Source organism: Eleginops maclovinus, chromosome 17 (assembly GCF_036324505.1).
Source record: "Eleginops maclovinus isolate JMC-PN-2008 ecotype Puerto Natales chromosome 17, JC_Emac_rtc_rv5, whole genome shotgun sequence".
Taxonomy (NCBI): Eukaryota; Metazoa; Chordata; class Actinopteri; order Perciformes; family Eleginopidae; genus Eleginops; species Eleginops maclovinus.
In genome coordinates, this window is record NC_086365.1 from 10,872,655 (window position 1) to 10,895,057 (window position 22,403).

A 22,403-nucleotide genomic window follows, 5' to 3' on the forward strand; every position below is an offset into this window, starting at 1 on the left:
TCCCCTCCACCCTAAACAGAGGCCCCCAGCATTGAGAGGCTGTTGTCAAAGGACTGGAAGGATAAACTTTTGGCCATGGGCTCAGGGCACATCGGAGAGATTAAAGGTATGGTTCCTCTGAATAATGACAGAACTAAACTTTAGTGAGCTGAATTCAATTAACCCTTTCAACCTAATAAGATGCACCTCCGATGTCCGTTGATAATTAATACTAAACATGTATTTTGCCGCATAATCAAAAGGGATTTAGGTGGATGTGAATCAATAGTTACAGTGCAGAACCGCTAGCAGCTAATGCTACCTGACTTTTCATAGTGCAAAGGGACCAAAATGCAAAAATATTAGCCCACAGATAACTCGCAACATCATCCTTCCTGTTTACAAAAAGGCATGATGGGAAAACCAGTAGCAACAAACTCAAAACCAGAAAATCAGCTTTGCTGGCCAAAATTCCTAAAAATCAGCTTTTTTGTTTCACACAAGGTGCAATCTAAGAACACATTCATATAGAGGAAGACACGTGAACAATTAGCATGAAGATCAATCATTTATACAAGCATCCACATGTCAGTTGAGGACATTTCTGAGTGGTCTTTCAAGGTTTAATGGAACTAAATTTGCCTAACTTCAGTTGAACTAAACACAAATGAGCCGAACCGGCCGCCTGTCCCGTCTGACCGAAATGTCAATGACGTCTGTGCTCGAGCATCGGCTCTGCGTTAATCTCGGTGTTAATCACCCATTCTATCCACTCCAACCCTTCTTAACATCCGGGAGCGACAGACAGCGGAGGACAGAGGGCAGGAACGGAAACAAGAAGAGAGCCACGCTGTGAATATGCAGCAAGAGTCAGCCAGAGAGAGAGAAAGTGAGGGGGGGAAGATGTGAGAGAGGTGGAAGAGTCTGGCTATTATTCCCTGTAACTCCAGGGCAAAGCTGTCGTTCCCCTCCAGTAATCGAGCTTCATTAGGAAGCAAAGCAATATGTAATCAAAGAGCCTCGCGGAGCGGTGTGGCCGTAGAGAGGGGGGCTCCATTGATCAAACCCCCTTTTCGCAGCTCCCCGCCGCGTTGACATTTCTGTGTAGGGGCATCCCGCTTGGCGCACACCACACACCAACAGCTGGGGAGCAATACCAGGAGTATGAGTGCCTGAGTGTGTGTGCAGTGGAAGCGCTTGTACAGTTGTGTGTGTGTGTGTGTGTGTGTGTGTGTGTGTGTGTCCTAGACGCTGCTTATATAACGATGTGTGTCTGCGACAGTGAACATGTGCATTGATTGTAAAAAAAAAGAGAAACACACATAAAGTCAAGCGTTCACACACCAGCTCTTATTTGAGTGCATCCCTTGGGTTTTTTCCCCCCATCGAATACCATTGAGGAGCTTTTTGTGGGGGAACAAAGTGATTTTGAGCCTCCCCTCCCACTCTGTCTGCCTTATTGAGAAGCAATGTTGGTAAAAAGCCTCATGTGGTTCACATAGTAAACACACACTCAGGTATGGAACTCAAATCCTGGGATCTGTGGCACGGGACAGTAGAGACAGAGACAGGATAGGTTCATTTCCTGGACAAATGGCCCCTTATGCACATTCTCACGCTGCACAGCAGTTTCACAAACAACTTGTTTCAGCACTTCATTAAAATGCAATGATGTGACACGGGGAATATTTAAACCCGAGACCTAAGATTGTTTAATATACGATCCAACTTAAATATTCTCATGTCTTTGGCGTCATTTTGTACACATTATCTTGTATTTAAATCAAATTCAATACCGTAGTAAGATGCTCTCAAACAAACTTGAGTTGCTGAGCTAATCAGTAACTGCTTACCATGTAGTAAGCGCTTTAATTAAACCTTCATTTCATTATCTTAACCTGATGGGATCATTTAGAGCAACGCTGTTATCCTGGCCATGGAAATATACTTAGCTCCTTCTAGTCTGCTCTCTTTCTTTGTCGCCTCTCCTTTCCCTTCTTACCTCATATTTCCCTCACACTTTTCCTCTCCTCCACCATCATGTCTTCCATCTCCTCCCTCCTTACTTCCCTCCCTCCTCAGCCATCTCTTCCCCCCGGGGGAAGTTATCAATGCAGCCGGGGTCATTAATTAGCACCGCGAACACAGTGACAAGTATTACATTGTTACAAATTGGTTAATTACGCCATGCACGAGTGTGCGAGAGAAAAAAAAGAGAGGGTTGGTGTGGCTTCCACAGGTCTGTAGGTGAGCCCGGGCCGCAGCAGTGTGCCTGAGGAGGAGTGTGTGTAAACCGATGGAGGAAACCAGTTATCGATCGGCCTGCCAGACTCGCAGCAGCTGAGGAAACAAGCGGACGCCAGCTGATTTATGGGGCGGCCACAGAAATGTTAAGTTTCTAAATCTCGTCTCAGTTAGGAAGCGTGTTGTTTTCTTGGATCCTTTTCCTTCTGCAAACACTCTCTGGTTTACTGATGAAAGATCCACAGCTGAGAGGGGGATTGAGAGCAGCTTGTAGGGAAAGAATCAACTGCTTGTCTTCGTTTTCACACACCTATCCAGGCTGCCGCTCCAAGGAATGTCCCCCCCCCCACCTCAACACACACCCTGTCCTGCACAGGAGTACCCACTTTTACTGTGTTTGCATTTGTGCATGTGCCTAGATGTGTGTGAGTGTGTGTAAAGGGGGGTTCACCCCAATAAGAAACCCTTACAAGAAAGACTCCTTTGATCCGTCGTTTCACCTTTGCCACCCCCCTTATCCTTTTTTCCTCCCTCTTGCCCCCTTCCTCCCCACCGTTCACCCCCCATTTGAACAGGCTAACGTTTTTAACACAAGGCTCTTTCTTGTCTTGGTCAGCTTTGGCTATACACACACACACACGCACACACACACACACACACACACACACACACATTTCTGGCGCTACAAAGGTAGGGTCTGTGAGTTAGGACAGCGGCGTGTTTATTTTTCCAGCGGCCAGTGCTCCCGACAGTTGCCTTTATTGTTCATTGTTGGCGGATGGATGGAGTGCAGGGGGAAGTAAAGGGAGTGAGGGGGAGGGTTGTCGTGGGCAGTGAAGGCGGGTAGGTGCTGGGGGGTGGCGCGAGGCGGCGGCTACCAACAGGGAGGACAAATGGATGGCTCTCACCTTCCAGAGCGGTCAAAGGGCAGGTCAGCAGCCGGGACTCCTCGCCTTCTTTCCCTCTATCCTCTCTCCCCCTTTCATCCCCCTGTGTGCTCTCTTTCTTTTCCTCCCTGCTTCCTCTCTTCCACCCTCTTTCTCTCCTTCTCTCTTCCTCATCTGGTTTGGCTGGTGCAGGAATGCGGCGCTGTTAAAGGTAGCAGCTGAAGAACAATGGGGGATTGTGCTATTCAACACACGCACACACACACACACACACACACACACCAAAGGCATGTAGGCAAACATCGGTACATATGACCAGACATGGGTGCACACACTCATACTGATTGTGCCTCAGTGTGCCTCTTTATAACTACATCCTGTTGAATGATTTAGGCCTTGTGTGGAAGGGTGTGTGTGTGTGTGTGTGTGTGTGTGTGTGTGTGTGTGTGTGTGTGTGTGTGTGTGTGTAATGGAGCTGGTATGTCAGGATCTGGGAGGTCAGAGGTCAGGCCATGCTAAATGTGAGCAGGAGGTTGCCTGACTGCAGGGTAAACACAGACCAGACACACTCGCCTTCTCTCTTTACACACACACACACACACACACACACACACACACACACACACACACACACACACACACACACACACACACACACACACACACACACACACACACACACACACACACACACACACACACACACACACACACACTGATAGCTCAATCCCCATATTTATCTTTAATTCAACGTCAATCAAATTATTTACATTATACTAAAATGTACATTTGAAAGCTGCTGGTGGATTTATTTGGTCTGCTGAACATATGAATCTGGCTCAGATTTAGCACATCTTTTGCCACTGCATTTTGTTTAGAAGCGTTTCCACAGCCAGATGTATTTTCTTTATTCCAATAAAGCAATAAAGGCAGTGATGGATGTGGCTTGAGTAATCACTGCTGGCCTTTGCCCAGGAAAATAAGTCAACATCTGGTTTTACAACTCTGCAGCCCTCAGACGCATTCTGCTAACCGTGCCTTCCGTTGACAAGCCCTCTCTACCATCCGGCCCCTAACCACTCATATATTAAGCTGGCCAACAAGCCAAGGATAGCTTTACACTGCTCTGTTGTTCCTCCTTTCTCTCCTTCGTGCCTCTGACCTCTAACCTTACCCCCACAATCCATTATGTCCTACGGATAGCCATGAAAATCTCTCAAAGAAGGGAAAATACATCATGACCTCTTATATCTTATATATCTGAAATATGTGCCCTCATAGAAGAAGTTATACTCACAACCTTATATCTGTGATCAGCATCTAGTCAACAAAGTTTTGCACTTTTCTTCCAAAGGGCTTTCATCTCACCTTCGACCTTTCTCTCCCCTACCCTTTCTCTCTCACTCTATAGGTACTGCGGACAGCCTGGCGGAGAAAGAGCGCCAACTCATGGGCATGATTGGCCAGTTGAGCAGCCTGAGGGAGCAGCTCCTGGCGGCCCACGAGGAGCAGAAGAAGCTGGCCGCCTCGCAGATGGAGAAGCAGAGGCAGCAGATGGAGCTGGCCAAGCAGCAGCAGGACCAGGTACAGAGCGCGCTGCGTGTGAAGGGCTGATACTGTGGGCCTCTGCTGCCAAATAAAAACGTTACTAGTTAAAATAATCATTAAAAAACTCGTATGAATGATCTTCTACCCCACATAATTACACGAAAGCTCAGTAAACAGTCAACAAAAGCACAGGATTGGCTGTGGATTCAGAGTCACAAGTGTTACACACACACCATTATGTGCGGATACACTTATATTTAAGTTTCACAAATGGTCATCAACAGTCCTCACACAGATCTTACGGTGGGCTGAAAGGTGTGGTGGAAAAGCAACAAATCATATGCTTTTCTTCCTCCACCACACACACACACACACACACACACACACACACACACACACACACACACACACACACACACACACACACACACACACACACACACACACACACACACACACACACACACACACACACACACACACACACACACACACACACACACACACACACACACACGAACACCTTACTGTATACTGTATACTGTATAGTGTTCAAGCAGCCAGAGACAAGCGCCTTTGGCAGCTTGAGCACAGGGACATTGCACAGGAATAAGCTGAGGCTACGTAGCGTTGGAGCGGATGTAGTGTAGACACACACACACACACACACACACACACACACACACACACACACACACATACACATACACATACACATACACATACACACACACACTCCAAGCTCACAGGCAAGAGTCTGCCAGGTATTTGCATAGAGAAGGGTTTCCCTCTTTGTTGTGCTTTATGGCTTCTGGAAAGCTCGGCTTTACAGAGAGAATACGCACATAGACACAGAAACCCAGCTGTAAGGACAAATCACCTGTGACACACACAATGCCTTACAGTGTCTCTGGCTAACTTCCCTACAAGTGTGTGTAAGGGGTCTAGCTGGACGTTAAGGTACTTTATTCCTGCTCTCCCATTCCGCTCTGAGCCACAGGAGAGTTACAGTGCAACATCTATTTCTATTTTATTCCAGTAATAAGGTGAAATTTCATCACAAGCAACAAACAAATAAATGTGTAAAAGAGAGAAAATGTTTCAGAGTTTCAGAATGTAAAAACATTAACAATGCTCATGTCAGTGAGTGTGTCGGTGGGACACTGTTGTCCAATTGGCTGTGAGCTCTTTAATATTTCATGCCAGGGCATCGACCCTCTGTCGTGCAACTGGCGCCTCAGAGACCTGCAGATGTGTCTCATCTCCCAGAGGGCCCGCACACACACCCAAACACTCACAACACATGCACACACTCCCACACTAACACACTGCACATACATTGAAATAATCTGTTGTGTTCTCCCCTCCTCAGATTGCCCGGCAACAGCAGCAGCTTCTGCAGCAGCAACACAAAATCAACCTCCTGCAGCAACAAATCCAGGTGAGGCCTGGTTTGTGAGTGTGTGTATGTGTGTATGTGTGTGTGTGTATGTGTGTGTGTGTGTGTGTGTGTGTCCAATCCATGTGTGTAGTCAGGTGTTTGTGAGGATGTGCCCACAAAGGCCACTCTGTGATTGTGATTGTTGCAGATTCTTTGCTCTGCCATCAGCATTTGGGGCCTGAATCAGTGTTGACTGATATTAGCCCCTCTTCCACACACACACACACACACAACCTGTGCAATCACTTTAAAGTGGTCAGTCTGCTTGGAAAATCAGAACTAGAACAGTATGTTCGTTTTAGGTCTTTATTATATAGTGGATTTGCAATGTGACATATATGTCATGTATGTTGTATAAATCCAGACAGAAAAGACGAGAACAAGTGAATCATTAGTATTGTTTTGCTAAATTGCAAATACAGTTTTCTTGGTTATTAGGAACAAAGTTGACTTATTTTTACCCTAATTTAATCTTGTATCCATTTCATAAGGACAATGACTCCGTCACAGATTGGGCGCCTGACAGTGTTATGATAATGAGAAGAATTTGAGATAAGTCACCATATATCTTCATCTACCTGTCCTCATCCTACCTTTGCCTTTAGTTTTTTTCTCCTCCAGTAAAAGGAAGCATTATGCTGTCTTTACTTTTTATCAATCACCTGACATCCACAGGAGGAATTCCTTTCACCAGCCAATATAAGGAGATGATGATGACCATTAATAGCAAAAAAAATCTGAAGAGTTAATTGTCTCAAACGTCGATTTGAATATGAATCTGTGTCTTGAGCTTCAGAGAAAAAAGGGTTGGTATATAAGTAACACTAAAAAATGGAGGTATTGTCCTTTTGGCTGCTACACTGGAGCCTCTATGTTGGTCCAGGTGGCTTGGAACGAATAGCCCAGGCCTTTGTAAAAGCAGATGACACTGAATTTTGAGCTGAGAAAGCCAGGCTTTGTATCATAAAGAGACACCCTGTCCAAGAGGGAACACACACATACACACACACTCCCTTTCCCCTAAGAGTTAACCAGTACACAGTTTGTGATAAGAGACCTTGTGATAGCATGCATGTGGGACGTGTGTCTATGTGACTGCGATTGTGTGTAAAGCAGCTGTGTTTATTTGCTTTGTGCGATTAAAACTAGGAATTGTTCGCGTTTTGTCTCTTTGACCCAAAAAAAAATGGTTTCTGAGGTTTCCTCTGTGCATTCTCGAGTGTCCATTTCTTCATCTGTGCGTACGTGCGCGTGTGTTCGCCGCAGCTGTGTGTGTTAAGCCATAAACACGTCCGCTCATGATTCACTCCCTCGCGACCCCGCCGAGACAAAGCTGTCTTTCCCATGACTTTGCAACCTTTTCCCAAACAAGCGTCTCTCCATTGAACGGGCCCAACAATAGTTTCTCACAAGCAGGGGCAGCTGTAGGCAGCCTCGTTAGGAGCGGGACACAATCAACAGGGGCTCATCACAGGAGCGCAGAAACACACACACACACACATCCACGTATATCACACACATCAAAGTGCGCACAAACAAACATACTAAAATATATACGCTTTCTCTCGCCCGCACACACGCCTATCAGTCTCAGGGAGCGCTTCACACTCGCCTGATGATCAAACACACACTCATCATCAAAGACTTGGTGGAGAAATACACTGCTTAATCATTCATGAAGAGATTGTCCGCACAATCCCACAATACAATGGCCTGCCAGAGAGAGGGCACCAGGTTCAGAGAGCTGGGGTTTGTGTGTCTGTGTGTGTTTTCTGTGTCTGTATGATAAGCCCCTTGTGATTGCATTTCCCCCTAACGAGGCTGAGTTCAGCTGTCCCTTCGTGCATGTGTGTGTGTGTGTGTGTGTGTGTGTGTGTGTGTGTGTGTGTGTGTGTGTGTGTGTGTGTGTGTGTGTGTGTGTGTGTGTGTGTGTGTGTGTGTGTGTGTGTGTGTGTGTGTGTGTGTCCTTGGCTTTTGTTAGGCCCAAACCCCAAAAGGCCTGTGAAGAATGCTTTCAACCGTCCACTTGGAAGAGGTGATGAAATGAAACGAATAATCAAGCTCATGAAAAAGAGAGGAGTGACACACATCCCTCATGAAAGGAGGACAAATTATTTATTGTCCTCGTGTCCGGTTTCCTATTTTTCTCACCCTGAAACCCAAATCAAGTCAGCGATATGCATGTGAGGGTCCACTATTTGGGCCAACAGCACTCTCTGAATGGGGTGCGGGGCTGACAAACAAGCCGGTTTATTTACAGAGGCAGGCATCACAGCAACATAAGCTAATGACAAACACACACGCTCACAGCAGCCATTAGTGTCCAGGAGTCAGTGATTGGCTACTTTATTGCTCTGACTTATTAAATGTACCTGGAATTATCCATTAATAGAACCAATTATGATGCTTTATTCTGCCCAATCCTCAGCCGATACACACACAGATTCACAGATTACTTTTAGAGGAAGCTTTTATTCTGAAACATCTAATCCTATTCTAGATCCTGATCTGTTTTTAGGACCTGAAGTCCTGAATAAAACTAACCTTTACCTCTATCCTTACCCCACCTCTAATTCTAACCCTTAATCCAAGTCCTGGCCCTGGCTTATCCTTAACCATAACCCATCCTACCTAATCTACCTTTTATTCTTAAAACTAAACTCAACCCCCTGCTCTGCAAAACTTTCTGCTCAATCTGAGGGTACAACACAACTTGTTCTTTACAGAATCACCGAACAAGAACATGTGAGCACATAAAGACACAGACAACACATTACACACACACTACCCCCTGCTAGGGGTCTTCTTGTTAAGCTCCCAGGGGTGAGCACATTTCCTCAAACTTCGCTTTACTTTGCCCCTCGTCTCCTCTCATTCTAATTAAACAACTCGTCTCCGAGGCTCCCTCCGGTGTTGCCGGGGACGACTGTTGCCGCCGTGCAGGGAAGCGCGACGGGGATGAAAGGAGCTCACCTGCCGAGCGGCTCAGGGCTTACCTTGAGAACACGCACACATTTTCATAGAACAGAGGCAGCACTCGCACTCTGTATATTCAAACAGAGGGATGAGGGGACACTGCCTAATGAATCAGAACCCACTAAACCAAGTCACACTCACACACACACAGTCTTTCATTTCAAGTGCCACAGTTCCTATATGTTGAGGACAGCAAAGCAGAGATAAAGAAAAAGTGAGAAGAAATCAGAAAATGAGCAAAGCCACCTGATGTTGACTAGTTTAAGAGAGGCCAGACGCGCCGGCGACAGCGGCTAACAAGCTCTCTATTAGGGCTAAGCCACATTGGTAACTCAATTACACGCACACACAAACACACGCAATCACACCCTCCAAGCGTTATAGCTGATGCAGTCAAAAGCACAAGCCCATGTCCGTGTTCAATACGTTGTATTCCGTGGGAGAAAGAAAAAACCCTAAAAAGCTTTTCATTCAATTCCACACACATACAGTACAGTAAAACACACACTGTGCATGCACACACACACACACACACACCTCCGTACACTGTGCATAGGAGCGGCTAACCCAATTGCCTGTGTAATTGTTTAATCACTCCCATTACACCGCAACCAGTGTAATTTGTGTTTTCCTTATGCACTTTGTGTCGATGCGCACGCACGCTCACTCAGACTGGACCGCAACCAAGCACCATTCCCACAGAGACGCTCACTTGCCTTCTCCCTAATGTACTGACACACAGACATACCTGTGTTTGTGTCTGTGTGTGAGAGCGTGAGCATGTGTGTGTGCATCCCAGCCATTGGGACATGAACCATGCCCCTGCATTCACAGCAGGCCGGCCTCTAATAGCCCCTGTCCATAGAAAGTTAATGGACTAATATTAAAGGCCAGCTATCTCTCTCCCTCTCTTTCCCTCTCACCGTCTCTCCAAATTAATTATTGGTTCTGTCGCTCGCACGTTCCTTCTTTAGCAATAGGTCATCCAGGTCTTACATTAATTGCCGGAGCATATGGTCGGCAACAGATTTTAGCTGTGGGACTCGCACTTTAGCGGGGGCTATTTTTTTCGCGCGCTCAGATGCGAGCCATATTGTGCGGCGCTGGCAGCTATTGTTCGGCGCATTAACTTCATAGAGCTAATTACTCCCCAATAATAACTTTACCTTGGAGTTTTTAGCGCGCCTCGTGCCAACCAACCTGTTTCGCACCCCATATGTTAATTAGCGGCCACATCTTCATTATGCCGCAGCGGCGCTTTAAGTTCAAGCTGTGCCGCCTGGCGCGTGGTGAACGCAGCCTCGACTCGGTGCCAATTATCCAACATTTGCTCCCCTATCCGTCTCTCCTTCCCTCGCTCTTTTCTCCCTCTCCTGTTCATTCTGCTGTTTATTTCTTGAGAAGTTCTCTCGCCAGGGTGAGTTGTCGACGTCTCTCTTTCTGTCTGTCCTTTTTGCCCCTGTGAAAAGTTCTCTGGAAGTAAAGTTTCACACTTCTTCTTTATATCTATTTTTCCATTCCCGAATATTTTCTTTGTTTTACATTCAGTTATCCCTGATTAGAGGATTTTTTCTCAGATGAGTTCCAGTTTTGTTTGTTTCAGGTTTCATTTTTGGATCTGGGGGAGGGGTTTGCAGATAAAAAGCGAATCCCCTTATCCTAGGCGTCTGCAGCCTACAGCAGCAGCAGTGTGATGTTCTCTGTGTGTTGTAGGTTTTCATGTTCACTTTGGGCCTGATGTGAAAGAGAAGCTGAGGAGTGCGTTATTCCCCAAAGCGCCTGCTGTTTCAGAAGTGCCTTTTCCTTTATGTGGGATCTGGAGATTGTCTGATAGATCTGGCCTCGCTCTCACTTTCCCTATCTCTGTTTCTCTCAACATCACTTTCTCTCACAGGCTTTTCTTTCCTTCTGTCACTGCACCGCTTTGTCTCTGATTCTTATTCTCTGATTTGGGAAAGCGCTCCGCCTCTCTTTTCTACTAGTCCCGCTTTCAAAGTGTACACTATGATCACGAGGCTGACACACAGAGCTCTTAATCCACTTTAACGTATCGCATTATTGTATGTCCAATATTAGGAGAAGTATCAGGTTAAGTCATTTTGTAGATGTAAAGGAATGTAAATGTGAAGGAATGCACAGAGGGAGACGCTTCGATATATCATGGGATCATCTAGTGGACAATCTCCCCTCACCCAAACACACACACACACACACACACACACACACACACACACACACACACACACACACACACACACACACACACACACACACATTTCAGACAGCCCTTGTAGAGTCCCTTGTTTCTCTCTGTTACATTCAACTTGCTCTGACCCATGTTTTCTGCCTCATACTCGTGGAGGTCAGTGAGTGTGTGTGTGTGTGTGCCAGTGACCATGGTAGGCTCGTGGTGCTGCTCATCAGCTCAACAGCTGTTACACACATATCCAACTCAACTATTATAACAGCGCCATATGGGAGGAAATGATCCTCCATAAAGCATTCTCTGTCTTTTCCTCGGTGTATTTCAGTGTTCTTTCTTCCCCTTTTGTGTCTTTCTCTTGTCTCCTTTCTGCTGCTTGATCTTCTTATCCAATTGTGGAGACGCACATGTATTGTGCAACAGTTCTGTAGGCTGATTAATATCTTCTTATTGTGCGCAGCCTTTTTGTGAAGATATAAAGAGGCAGATATCGAGAGGAGAAGCCATCTGCGCGCAGTACATGTGCCAGTGTGTCTATGTACAGTATGTATGAATTCCAGCTGCCACAGACTTATCTGCCTCCTCGTCTCCCCTCTTTCCTCACAAGTCATCAGCGCTTAGCTCACTTTTCTTATACTCTTTACTCCTTTCCTTTCCTCTTATCACCTCTTCTCTCTTGTTTTTTATTTCCTCCCCTCTTTTATCTTCTCCGCTCCTTTCCTCTTATGTCCTTTCTTCTTATTTTCACTTCCCTCTTCTCCTTTCCTCAACTCCTCTTCTTTCCTCTCCTCTCCTTTCCTCTAATTTCATTTTTTCTCCTCTCCTCTCCTCTCCTTTCCTCCCATTTCTCCTCTCCTCCTCCCTACGGTACATTACAGTATTGCTAGCCAGCTCCACTCCAGCATATGTCCAATTAGGCCTGAAAGGCAAAGCGGAACTGTTCTGTCTGTGATTTGTCCCGGCGGGGGTCCTGTCCGAGCGTCGCGCTGGAACGCCTCTCCCTTCTGATCGTGCGGCACGGCGGTTTATGGTTAACCAAAATGGTGGAGTAATTATTGTTTTTGGTGTAAGGGGGAAACAGGAGCTGCTTGAAGGGAGCTGTATTCCCCTGCGCTGTGATAGTTTGATTACAGTGCTGCTGGCTGCCGCATGCCGGCACACAGGAGGAGGGGTAGAGGAGACGCGCTCACACAGAAACACACACATAGGTATTTACAGTACACGGGCATGCATACGCCCAGGGAAACTTCAGTATACACACGCGGGCTGGGAGCGCTGTTAACTCTGAGACAGCTCTCAAGCACTTCAAGTGTCCATATCACAGAGATATTACCTGGTTTTACCGCAGAAACCACCGCATCCTTATGATTGTGCAGCCATTTCCATCATTCCAGATCAATTTCCTCACATCACACTGCTTTTACCTGCCCATTATCCTATTCAGCCACTCTGCCCTCCAGGCAAAATCAGAGAGGCAGGGGGAGCCGGAGGGAGGCGAGGAGCTGTAAAGAGGGAACAAAGTGCTATGCAGGAAGACAGGTCAAAGGCCTTAAGACCCTATCAGGGATTTGATTTAAAGGGGCCCCGAACACTTTTACTACAAGCCGTTTACACGTCATGTGGAGTATCAGTCAGAAAACAATTGGATAAAGTATTCTGGAGCAGCGTTCTCTGGTATATAATCATAGAGAAAAGCTATCTAACCAAGTTAAATATGGATCTACTAAGCACCATGTATATTTGAAAAAGTTTTACTTGTGTTTCAGGACGTCAGAAACAAACAGGCCACCTTTGAACTGATAAGCCTTTTGTCTAAGGTTAGTTCAAGCACATCTGTATAACGGCACTTTTTATCTAGACATGTGATCTCAAATGGAGACCCTAAACATTGTGGGGGAAAACTGTTTGCCTGAGGTGTAAAATAAATAATATAAATATAAATGAAAGAGTGTTGTGGTGAATCAGTGATTATTTTGGATTATATTCTTCTGCTTTTTGTATGATATTTCAGTACAGTGTAGGCGTAGCATTGTTGTATTGCTGCCATGCCCAAAGACTCAAAAGCGAATGAATAGCCAATGAAAACCCCACAATGTATGTTTACACTATGTGAATAAAAAGAAGATAACTGGCATAATGTACCTATAGAATGAACAGGTTTTGGACCCTTTTTAATTATTGCAATAGGAAACACATTCATTTCCTGTACTGATTATAAGTAAATGTGCACAGAATTTGGCTTGAGCTCCTTTTTCTAACTCCACATCATTCCAGGATTACACCTCAGCTTTACAGCTGGATAAGATTCCTTATTTTCCTCCTCGTCTCACCTTATTCCACTCCTCCTTTCCTCCCCACTTCCTCTCCTCATCTTCTCCCATCTCTCCTCTCAAACTGTCAGTCAGTCCATCACACGCGAGTCTTTGTGCGTTGTTTTTGGCAGAACGCTGTTTAGTGCAACCATCTGTCTCCTACTTCTCTCTCTTTCTGTCTCTCCTTCTCTCCCTCTCTCCCTCTCCTGTCGTCCCTGCCAAAGCCACCCATCGGAGGAGCTTTTTTCTGCGTCTCCTTTTAAAATCCTGGAAACCTTGTGAAGTCGTATGGCTCTCTGCCGACGGGCGCGCAGAGAGGGTTGTGTGCTAGTGTGTGTTTGGGTAGTTGAGGGGGTTGATGTGGGGAGAAGGGAGAGAACATCATCTTCCAAATGAAAAGGAAAAGGCCAGCTGTTGTGCGAGTTTAGTGAACTGTTCCCACAACTTGCTTTCTGTCTTTGAATCTAGAAGATAGAGTGCTTAGGAATGTGTGTGTGTGTGTGTGTGTGTGTGTGTGTGTGTGTGTGTGTGTGTGTGTGTGTGTGTGTGTGTGTGTGTTTGAGGGGGTGGGTTCATTAGTGTCTTTACAGACTGATGTCATATGTGTTTTCCATATGTATGTCATTAATTTATGTATATGAGCCTGAATGCATATGAGTGTGTGAAATTATTCTGATGTAAAGTTGGATGTAACTGTCTCTGAAGTCTGTTCTGGGGTCAGTCACACACACATGCACAGATAATGCGTGAGATGCTAAAGGTGCTGATGTTAACTTCCCCTTTTTTTCCCCCACTTCCTCCTCTCTTCTGGGCTTCCTTCTCTACCCCCTCTCCTCCCCCTCCTTCATCAGCAGGTCCAGGGCCAACTCCCTCCGCTGATGATTCCCGTCTTTCCTCCGGACCAGAGGACTCTGGCGGCGGCGGCTGCCCAGCAGGGCTTCCTGATGCCCCCTGGCTTCAACTACAAGCCTGGCTGCAGTGAGTAGCTTCCTCACGTACCGGCATGAATAGGTGTAAAAGACTTTCTTATGTGTGATGTTTCAAATGTTTTTCACCAAAGCAAGGTAGAGTCTGACTGTTTTCCCACACAACGAATGGGATTGTTTCCCAAAAGACGAGCTCGCCCCTACAACAACATCTCTCCCTCTTAATAGAAAAAACAGTCCAAATACACCCTTCCTGTTTACACTCTCATCTCTCCCTCCCTCTCTCGCTCAGTCCTCTTGGCTCCATCCTTTTGTCTTGTCTATTTTTTGATGAATAAAAGCAACAAAATGCAGGACATGTTTTTTTTTTTTTTTTTGGCCATCACGCTCCGGCTGTGTGGCAATGTGTTGTTTACCATGATAGAGAGAGAGAGAGGCAGAGACAGAGAGGTGGGAGCTTGCCAGGGGATGCTGGGAATAAATGCACGGTGGGGGGGTTAGCAGAGGGGGAGGGAGGGGCGGTAAATGTGACCTGCCCCAGGTTCTCCTCACATTAACACGGGAAGCAGCCAGAACATGTTTCCAACACAGCCCACACACACGAACACACAGAGACACACACGCACACACACCGGCAGCCAGAGAACCTTTTGATATCGCAACTCAAAAAGATACTTCCACACTGATCTGTGAGCGTGCACATGAGCTCGTGCACGCTCAGTACCCCCCCACCCCCTTAGAGTTTCACAGCTTCCCAAACAAGTCCACTCCATTTTAATTAGTGCCATCTTCACCCACGCCCACTGCCCACGTAAATACCCTATCAAGTGGTGGGCTCGTCTTTTCACTGCCTCCGCCAACTCCAACCGGACTGGCACTCGGCGCCAGGCTGAGCCGCCCCTGAGAAAACTCTCTGGCAACTTTCAAACTTGTTGTGAGTTGCTGTAGTTTGGTGCTGCCGCTCTAAATAGGACATGTGTAGCATTGTGCTCTGACATATTCTCGCAGCTCCTCATAGCTTTGAAGATAGGAATAGATTTTATCCACACTTTATAGATTTTCTTGGCACTCTTATAAACCCTTGTTGAACAGTGGCACAGTTTATCTACCGTCCAAGCTGTTGATATCAAATCTAAAGATAACTTTTTAACCTTTGTGGGGACTTAGAATTCAGTTTAAATTTCAAAGAAATACATTTGTTCTACAAAACACTTCCTTATGTATGTAGGTATGACTTTTTTTTATCATTTTCTTAAAAAGCTCATTTTGGAGCAGGTTGTAGTTGCTTGAATAAGATTTTTTTTTTAAACAGAAAATGTAACCCCCCCCCCCCCCCCCACTCCTAATTGTGTAAGAAAAGCTTTTACAAATGTAGGACATTTTAAATTGTGCACAACAGAAATATTGATGCCTTAATCTAGCTCCCTCCTTCCTATGTTTCTCAGTGAGAAATGTCCTATTTGTCCGCCGAGGTCGCTGTCCCCGAGCCAAGAGCAACATGTTTGCTTTCCTCCGTCCGTCTCCCTTTTGTTACAGCGACCCCCAGGAGGAGCATAAATATCCACCCAGCTCATGTTTGTCCAGGGAGCGAGGAGAAAGAACCCATCTCCTAGAATACACAGTCCTGAAATAATTCTGTAATCCCTCCTGCCCTCCCTCCCCGCTGGAGAAAAGAATGTCTCAGCTTCGCTTTTTTTTTTTCTTAAGAACTGAGTTATATGGGAAAATATGTCGGGAAACAAATTCTTGGCCTATCTCAAGCACACACATCTACGCAGGCACACACATGCACAATAGACGGTCCCAAGAAGCTGACCGCTAAAGGTTGAGGTCAGAGATGCAAGGTCAACCATGAGCAAGTTTCCTCCGTGAAGAGCCGAGCGTCCTTGAAGTAACACTAGCATACAATTCTCCACATGAGAACCAGAGCCGTCAACAGGCAGGTTTTACTCAATGTGACGATTATTGAGTGCAGTATTCCTAATTTCCTCTCCCCGTCCTCACCCTCCATCACCTCCTCCCCTCATCCCTGACCTTTTCTCTCCCTCCCCGTAATTACAGCGCTATCTGCACCTGGTCACTAATAAACCGCACTCGTCCTCTTCTCTGTCTCCTTCTTCCTGCACTTCTGTCATCTCCTCCGCCCTGTTCGTCCATCCATCCCTTGATTTATCAGTCCTGACAGTGGGGGGAACCAGGGTGGGGGGGAGAAAGGTGGAGAGTAACTTGCGAAGAAAGAAAGATGACAACAAGAAGGACACAAGGAGGGAGAAAGTGGGAGCCGGGCTGAAAGCAGCTCTGACAAAGCAGGAGAACAGACAGTTGAGAGTGGAGGAAAAAAGGGGAGAGAAGAGAGCGGCAATCGGCAGTGGCGGCTCTTAATTATGGCGCTGGGGCCAGCTTTATCAGAATCCCCTCACCTCGCTGCTCTTTGTCAGGGGGTATTAAGGAGGAGGACACACAATCAGGCTTTTCATTAAGGCCCTACCGACAGCACACACAAAGGACAGCTTTAACAGCTGCACAGAGGGACTCAGCTGGTGGGGGGGTGAGGCGAGGGGAAGGAGAGGAACCAAGGTGGGATGAGAGGGAGGAGAAAAACAAGAAGATGAGAGTAAAGACAGGGGGATGAAGAGACAGGAGGAAGAGGGGAAGTGGAAAACAGAAGAAGGAGAATAGAGATAGAGATAGAGGCATGGAGAGGTGCATCCTGGTGTGTAAAAATAAACTCAATCTGACTCAAAAAATGGGATCTTCTCTGATTTCCTTCAGGTGACCCCTACCCTCTCCAGCTCATCCCCACAACCATGGCGGCTGCTGCTGCTGCTGCCGCCGCCACACCAGGCCTCGGACCCCTACAACTCCAGGTAAGACTGCAGGATCCACACACAACATCATGTCCATCACAACAACAATCAGAAATATTACATTTTCCTTTTCACTTGGGTGGTCCCATAGCGAATAAATCCCCTGGCATACTGCCCACTGAGTTATACAGACACGGGAGAGGAGAGGGGGGTGCAAAGCTGTCACTTTCAGCCAAAGTGTGGACAGTGAAGCCATCTTAGAAAAACATGATCTCCATGATCAGAGCTCCGAAATCACACAGAACTGACAAGTGGTAGCGCAGCCCTGGGCTCTGTCCGGCAGTATTCAGACAACTGTCAGAGCTCATGTGTGTGTGAGGCTGAGGAGATCTCTTTCAATGGCACAGAAGCATCTTTGTGTGTGAACTTATCGTCATGATGACAACATTTTGTTTCTCAAGCACCTGGACTCACCAAGAAAGAAAATATAGGCTTTAACTACCTCTCAGCTTTCAATTCACGGTGATGGATAACTTTTCTCCCCTCTCATCCGTGCAGCTCTGCTTCTTATGTCATAATCGCGTCTCAACCGGTAAATAAGCCAGAGAGCAGGAAGAGATGACAAAGAGAGACAAAGCCTAAGAGGGGTAAAAAAGAAAAACAGTCAACATCTGTTATGGTGCTTTTAAGGAGGGTGAGCCTGTCTTTGGTCCTCTTCCTGTCTGAACATTTTGGATAAGCGGGCTATTGCTTGTTAATCCCGACCCCAGGATCACCGCTCATACACTCTCTCGCTGACACGCACACGCGACTAGACCTCAAATACTTCCACTCATATCCACGTGGGCTTTGGGGCCTCACTCTGCCGGGGGTTAAGAGCCTGCGCGGGCGTCCCCCGTGTGCCTGTCTGAAACAAATTAACCCCCGGTACCGGGCTCGGCCCCTGCACAGGCTGCACTTGGCCTTCTGTCTACTTGACATGCATTATCATAAAATATGACATCTGAGCAACGCAGCTGCCTCCACACACATCTCTGTTGCACATCTTTTTCACTTACTGTACACGTACAAGAGAGTGATGGGTGAAACATGGGTTAAAGGTGAGTGTGTGTAATACACTTGCACCTGTCAGCCAAACGTGCTGCCCCATATGCTCGACACTGCGGGGGGAAAGAATAAGTGTGTAATTCTATCAGGGAGAACGGACCCCGCTGTCGTCACTGATTTCATTATAACCCGTGTGTTTGAGCACATTTCTGTGTTTAGCCCGGGAATAATGTCCTCTGTGCCGTTATCACTGCCTCAATCTAGCTGTCCATATGTTCGACTGTGTTCAGACACACTCAATCTCCAGTTGAACGGCTTTGTCCACCTTGCAATTGGATTTTGTTTTTTTCAGCAGCAGGGAGGGGTGAGAGGACACAACAAGAGCAAAAAAACATCTCACTAGCAGATTTCTTTCTTACAATCCTCTCAGACTCACACAAACAGACAAACACACACACACACACACACACACAGTGGCACATTGAGATTAAGGCCCGTCAGAAAGAAAGGGATTTGCCCGGGCTAACACGAGTACAGATGTCTCAATGTGGATGGATTTCCTTTGGGATCGTCTCTGCGCCCTCATTTGATAAGGAGGTGTTTCTGCCGCCGAGACAAGACATGACAGTTGGTTTGGGCCTCAGGTCGCCACGGCAACACAGCGGTTTGGCAGACAGGACACAAATGAACCCACTTAACTGAGACAAACACACACGTACACACAAAAACAGATTGAAAATAAAAGATGTTCAGATAGAGAAGACAAGGAAATCCCAGCTGCCTTCGGGAGACCATGGAAACATGCCGACAGATACTGTTGTTAGTGCAACATGTGGACACACAACTCAACACATACACACACACTACAGTAATTCATTGTACCCACTTACTGCTGCCCAAAGTTCCTAATATGTGTTTTCTCATGATTTTCCTACATTTCTGCATTAAAATGTTGACAAATACAGAACAAACAGCTTGAATTCAATATATTCCATTTTTGAAAAGGTGTTATAAGTCTCAGATAAGTCATATTTTTAGTCCACATAATAACAGTGTAATCCTTAAGTGAGGCACACATATTTAATCATTGTTGTTTTAATGACAAGCATCTGACATTTTAGAGTGGATGTCTTTATGTCTGGATGAATTTAATCTGACCCAGAGGTCATGACCTTTGGCGCCTCAGCGCTTTCAGCAGGCTATAATCGACTCACTTGGGAAGCTGCTACATGGTGCTGATGATGGCAGCGCACACCCATACCTCTCTGGTGACCAAATGGCTCCCAAGTTACTCTTTTATTAGTTCTTTAATACACATTAAGTTATTTTGAGTGTCAATTTCAAATTCAAAATTACCCATGATGCATCTTGATGACAGTTGAAAGTGTTCTTAACTGCATTCCCCCAATTTGTAATACTTCGGATAAAATCTCTCATTCCAAATGCTGAAAAAAACTTCCCTGGAAACTAAAAGAAATACCATATTTGTCAATGTAAGATATTTCTAAACTGAACATGATGTGTGAAAAATGTTGAGATCTAAAAAACTGAATGTGGATAAAGTTAGAACGTTTCAATGATAAGCTATTAAAACAGCTGTCTATTTAAAACACGCACACAGTCCCACACATACATGTAAATGTTTAAACTACAGTGTAAGGGGTTTCAGATATTATGCCAAAGGATTTTTCAGAATCCACATCTCTCTGTGAGTCTTGAAGAGGGCGCAGTGACGGCACAATGGCTCTGAATACACTGCGTAGAGACTGAATACATACAAAGATTTAGATAAAAACTCTTCACAGCACAGCTTTGAGTTAAGTGCAGTTCTTAGAAACATGTATTAATCTCTCAGTGATGTAAAGCTCTTTAAACGTGTAAAATATCTTTCATAGAAATCAAGAGTAGCTCTTACAGTCAATGGGAGCTTAACACAGAATCCTATACAGATGCTTTTCAAGGCAATGGAGGCTTTCGAGTGTACAAGGTTGGCATTTAGCATCTTAATCTGGGGGATGAGTGTGACATTGTGCATTAGAGCATGTTAATCTGGCTCCCTGTTGACCCTTGGTGTCATTGATATCATCCACAAATGGACTAAAAAGGACAGACCGAATAAAAAGGAAATGCACTCATCCGGGCGACAGAGGGAGAGATTGGCGGTAAAGGTGAAAAGGTACCAAAGAGGTATTTAGAAGGAGGATCAGCTAAAAGGATAAACATCGAGAAAAATGGTGGGGAAGGTGGAGAAAACGTGTGGATGTGCGTGAGAGATTAAATGTGTGAGTTTGTGTGTATGGCGTGGCATAAAGAGGGTCAATGGCGCGGGTCAGGCATCATATGGAGAGGCAGATGTTGGAACATATTGTCCTGGATTACCGCACTGTACACCGGAGAGATGGGCGAGCGAACAACGGACAGGCGGTGAGAGGGAGGGAGAGGAAAAAACAGACAGGGACAGATGACAGGAGGTAAATGAGAAATCAATCGAGCAACTCGTTTCTCCACAAAACCTTATCTTCGCAGAGAAAGGAGTGCAGGGAAGCGTTTTCTCAGATGGGAGCATTGCTCCACTGCTGGTATCTCTTGTTGGCCTTAAGGCTGCTGGGAGTTGGAGGAAAAGCCATTTTGTGATAACAGCGTGGGATCAATGTGGAATCAATAGGCAGCAGAGATAGGCCACTATAGCTCTGCCTTACCACTTCCAAACACATAATGAGTAAACCAAATGTAGATTTATAAACTCTCTAATATATTATTGGTGTCATGGTGTCTTAAACATATTTCTCTCAACCTTGCAATGAGAAAACCAAACGTTCAGGATGCAGTGTTGCAGTAATAGAAATATAAAGTGAAAACTAACTTTTCAAAGCTGGCACAAAGAGAAACAGAAATAACCTAAACACTTGAAAGGTTTGTTGTTAAAGGTAAAGAAAACGTCCTTGAGGCTGAGCCATAAGGTGTATGAAAAGCAGCTGTCATGGTGTTATAAACACTCTGCCCTGTGTGCAGCTCTGCTCTGCGGGCTGCTTTCGCTTCATTTGTTGCTTAGTTCAGTCACAAGTCGTTACTCAGTTACTTCCAAAAGAGAGAGAATCAAAAGAGAAAATGTGAAGACAGGGTTTGTGTCCAATGTCTCTGAGTCTTTGTACATTTACTGAAAAAATAATGAAAACACATCAGAGACAGGAAGTCAGACAGACAAGAATCCATTGAGATCCATACAATAGTCCTCGGTGTCCCGTGTAAACAATAGAGCTCTGAAGCGCCGCTAACACTCACAACAAAGACCGGACGGCCTGGTAATCTGACTAAAACTGGAGATTATCGACAGAGACTCTCTCACACACACACACTCACACAAACATGATCCCCCCTACTAAGATGACAAGAGAAACAGTACAATCGCACTAATACCAAACAATCATCCCCATGTCTCGGAAAAACACTCAGTCACACATCACCTTTTTACTCTTAGTCAATGGGCTTCATGGGTTTCTGATCAGTAGACATGCATTCACACAAACATATGCAGATGCTTTTTTCTAACATGAGGAGATTAGAAACAGAAAGAGTAGTGAACAGGTCTTTACACACACACACACACACACACACACACACACACACACACACACACACACACACACACACACACACACACACACACACACACACACACACACACACACACACACACACACACACACACACACACACACACACACACACACACACACACACACACACACACACACACACACACACACACACACACACACACACACACACACACACACACAGCTCAGCAGTATGCCTTGCCAGTGAGTGACATTTCAAATTCCTTAGACTCATCCTGCATCTACGATTGCATTCCCCCACCCCTCGCTCATTGTGTTGCTGTGTGTGTGTGTGTGTGTGTGTGTGTGTGTGTGTGTGTGTGTGTGTGTGTGTGTGTGTGTGTTCGCTCCTCCGGTCACCCCAAGGGGCTTTGCGCTGTCACTTCCTGTTTGTTGACATGCATGTCGTTGTGGCG

At 45.8% G+C, this 22,403-nt stretch overlaps 1 protein-coding gene across 8 annotated transcripts in view; it reads left to right on the forward strand.

The window, feature by feature from the left end:
* Positions 1 to 22,403, forward strand: part of sox5 (SRY-box transcription factor 5) — a 189,976-nt gene that overhangs the window by 147,783 nt on the left and 19,790 nt on the right. For 6 of the 8 annotated variants that reach the window (XM_063905995.1, XM_063905993.1, XM_063905994.1 and 3 more), the window contains 5 exons: positions 20 to 106; positions 4,522 to 4,694; positions 6,031 to 6,099; positions 14,442 to 14,568; positions 17,289 to 17,383. In XM_063905995.1, the coding sequence (XP_063762065.1) occupies positions 20 to 106; positions 4,522 to 4,694; positions 6,031 to 6,099; positions 14,442 to 14,568; positions 17,289 to 17,383 (551 nt within the window). The remainder of the gene's footprint in view (positions 1 to 19; positions 107 to 4,521; positions 4,695 to 6,030; positions 6,100 to 14,441; positions 14,569 to 17,288; positions 17,384 to 22,403) is intronic. The other 2 variants (XM_063905999.1, XM_063906000.1) reach the window with 1 other exon arrangement.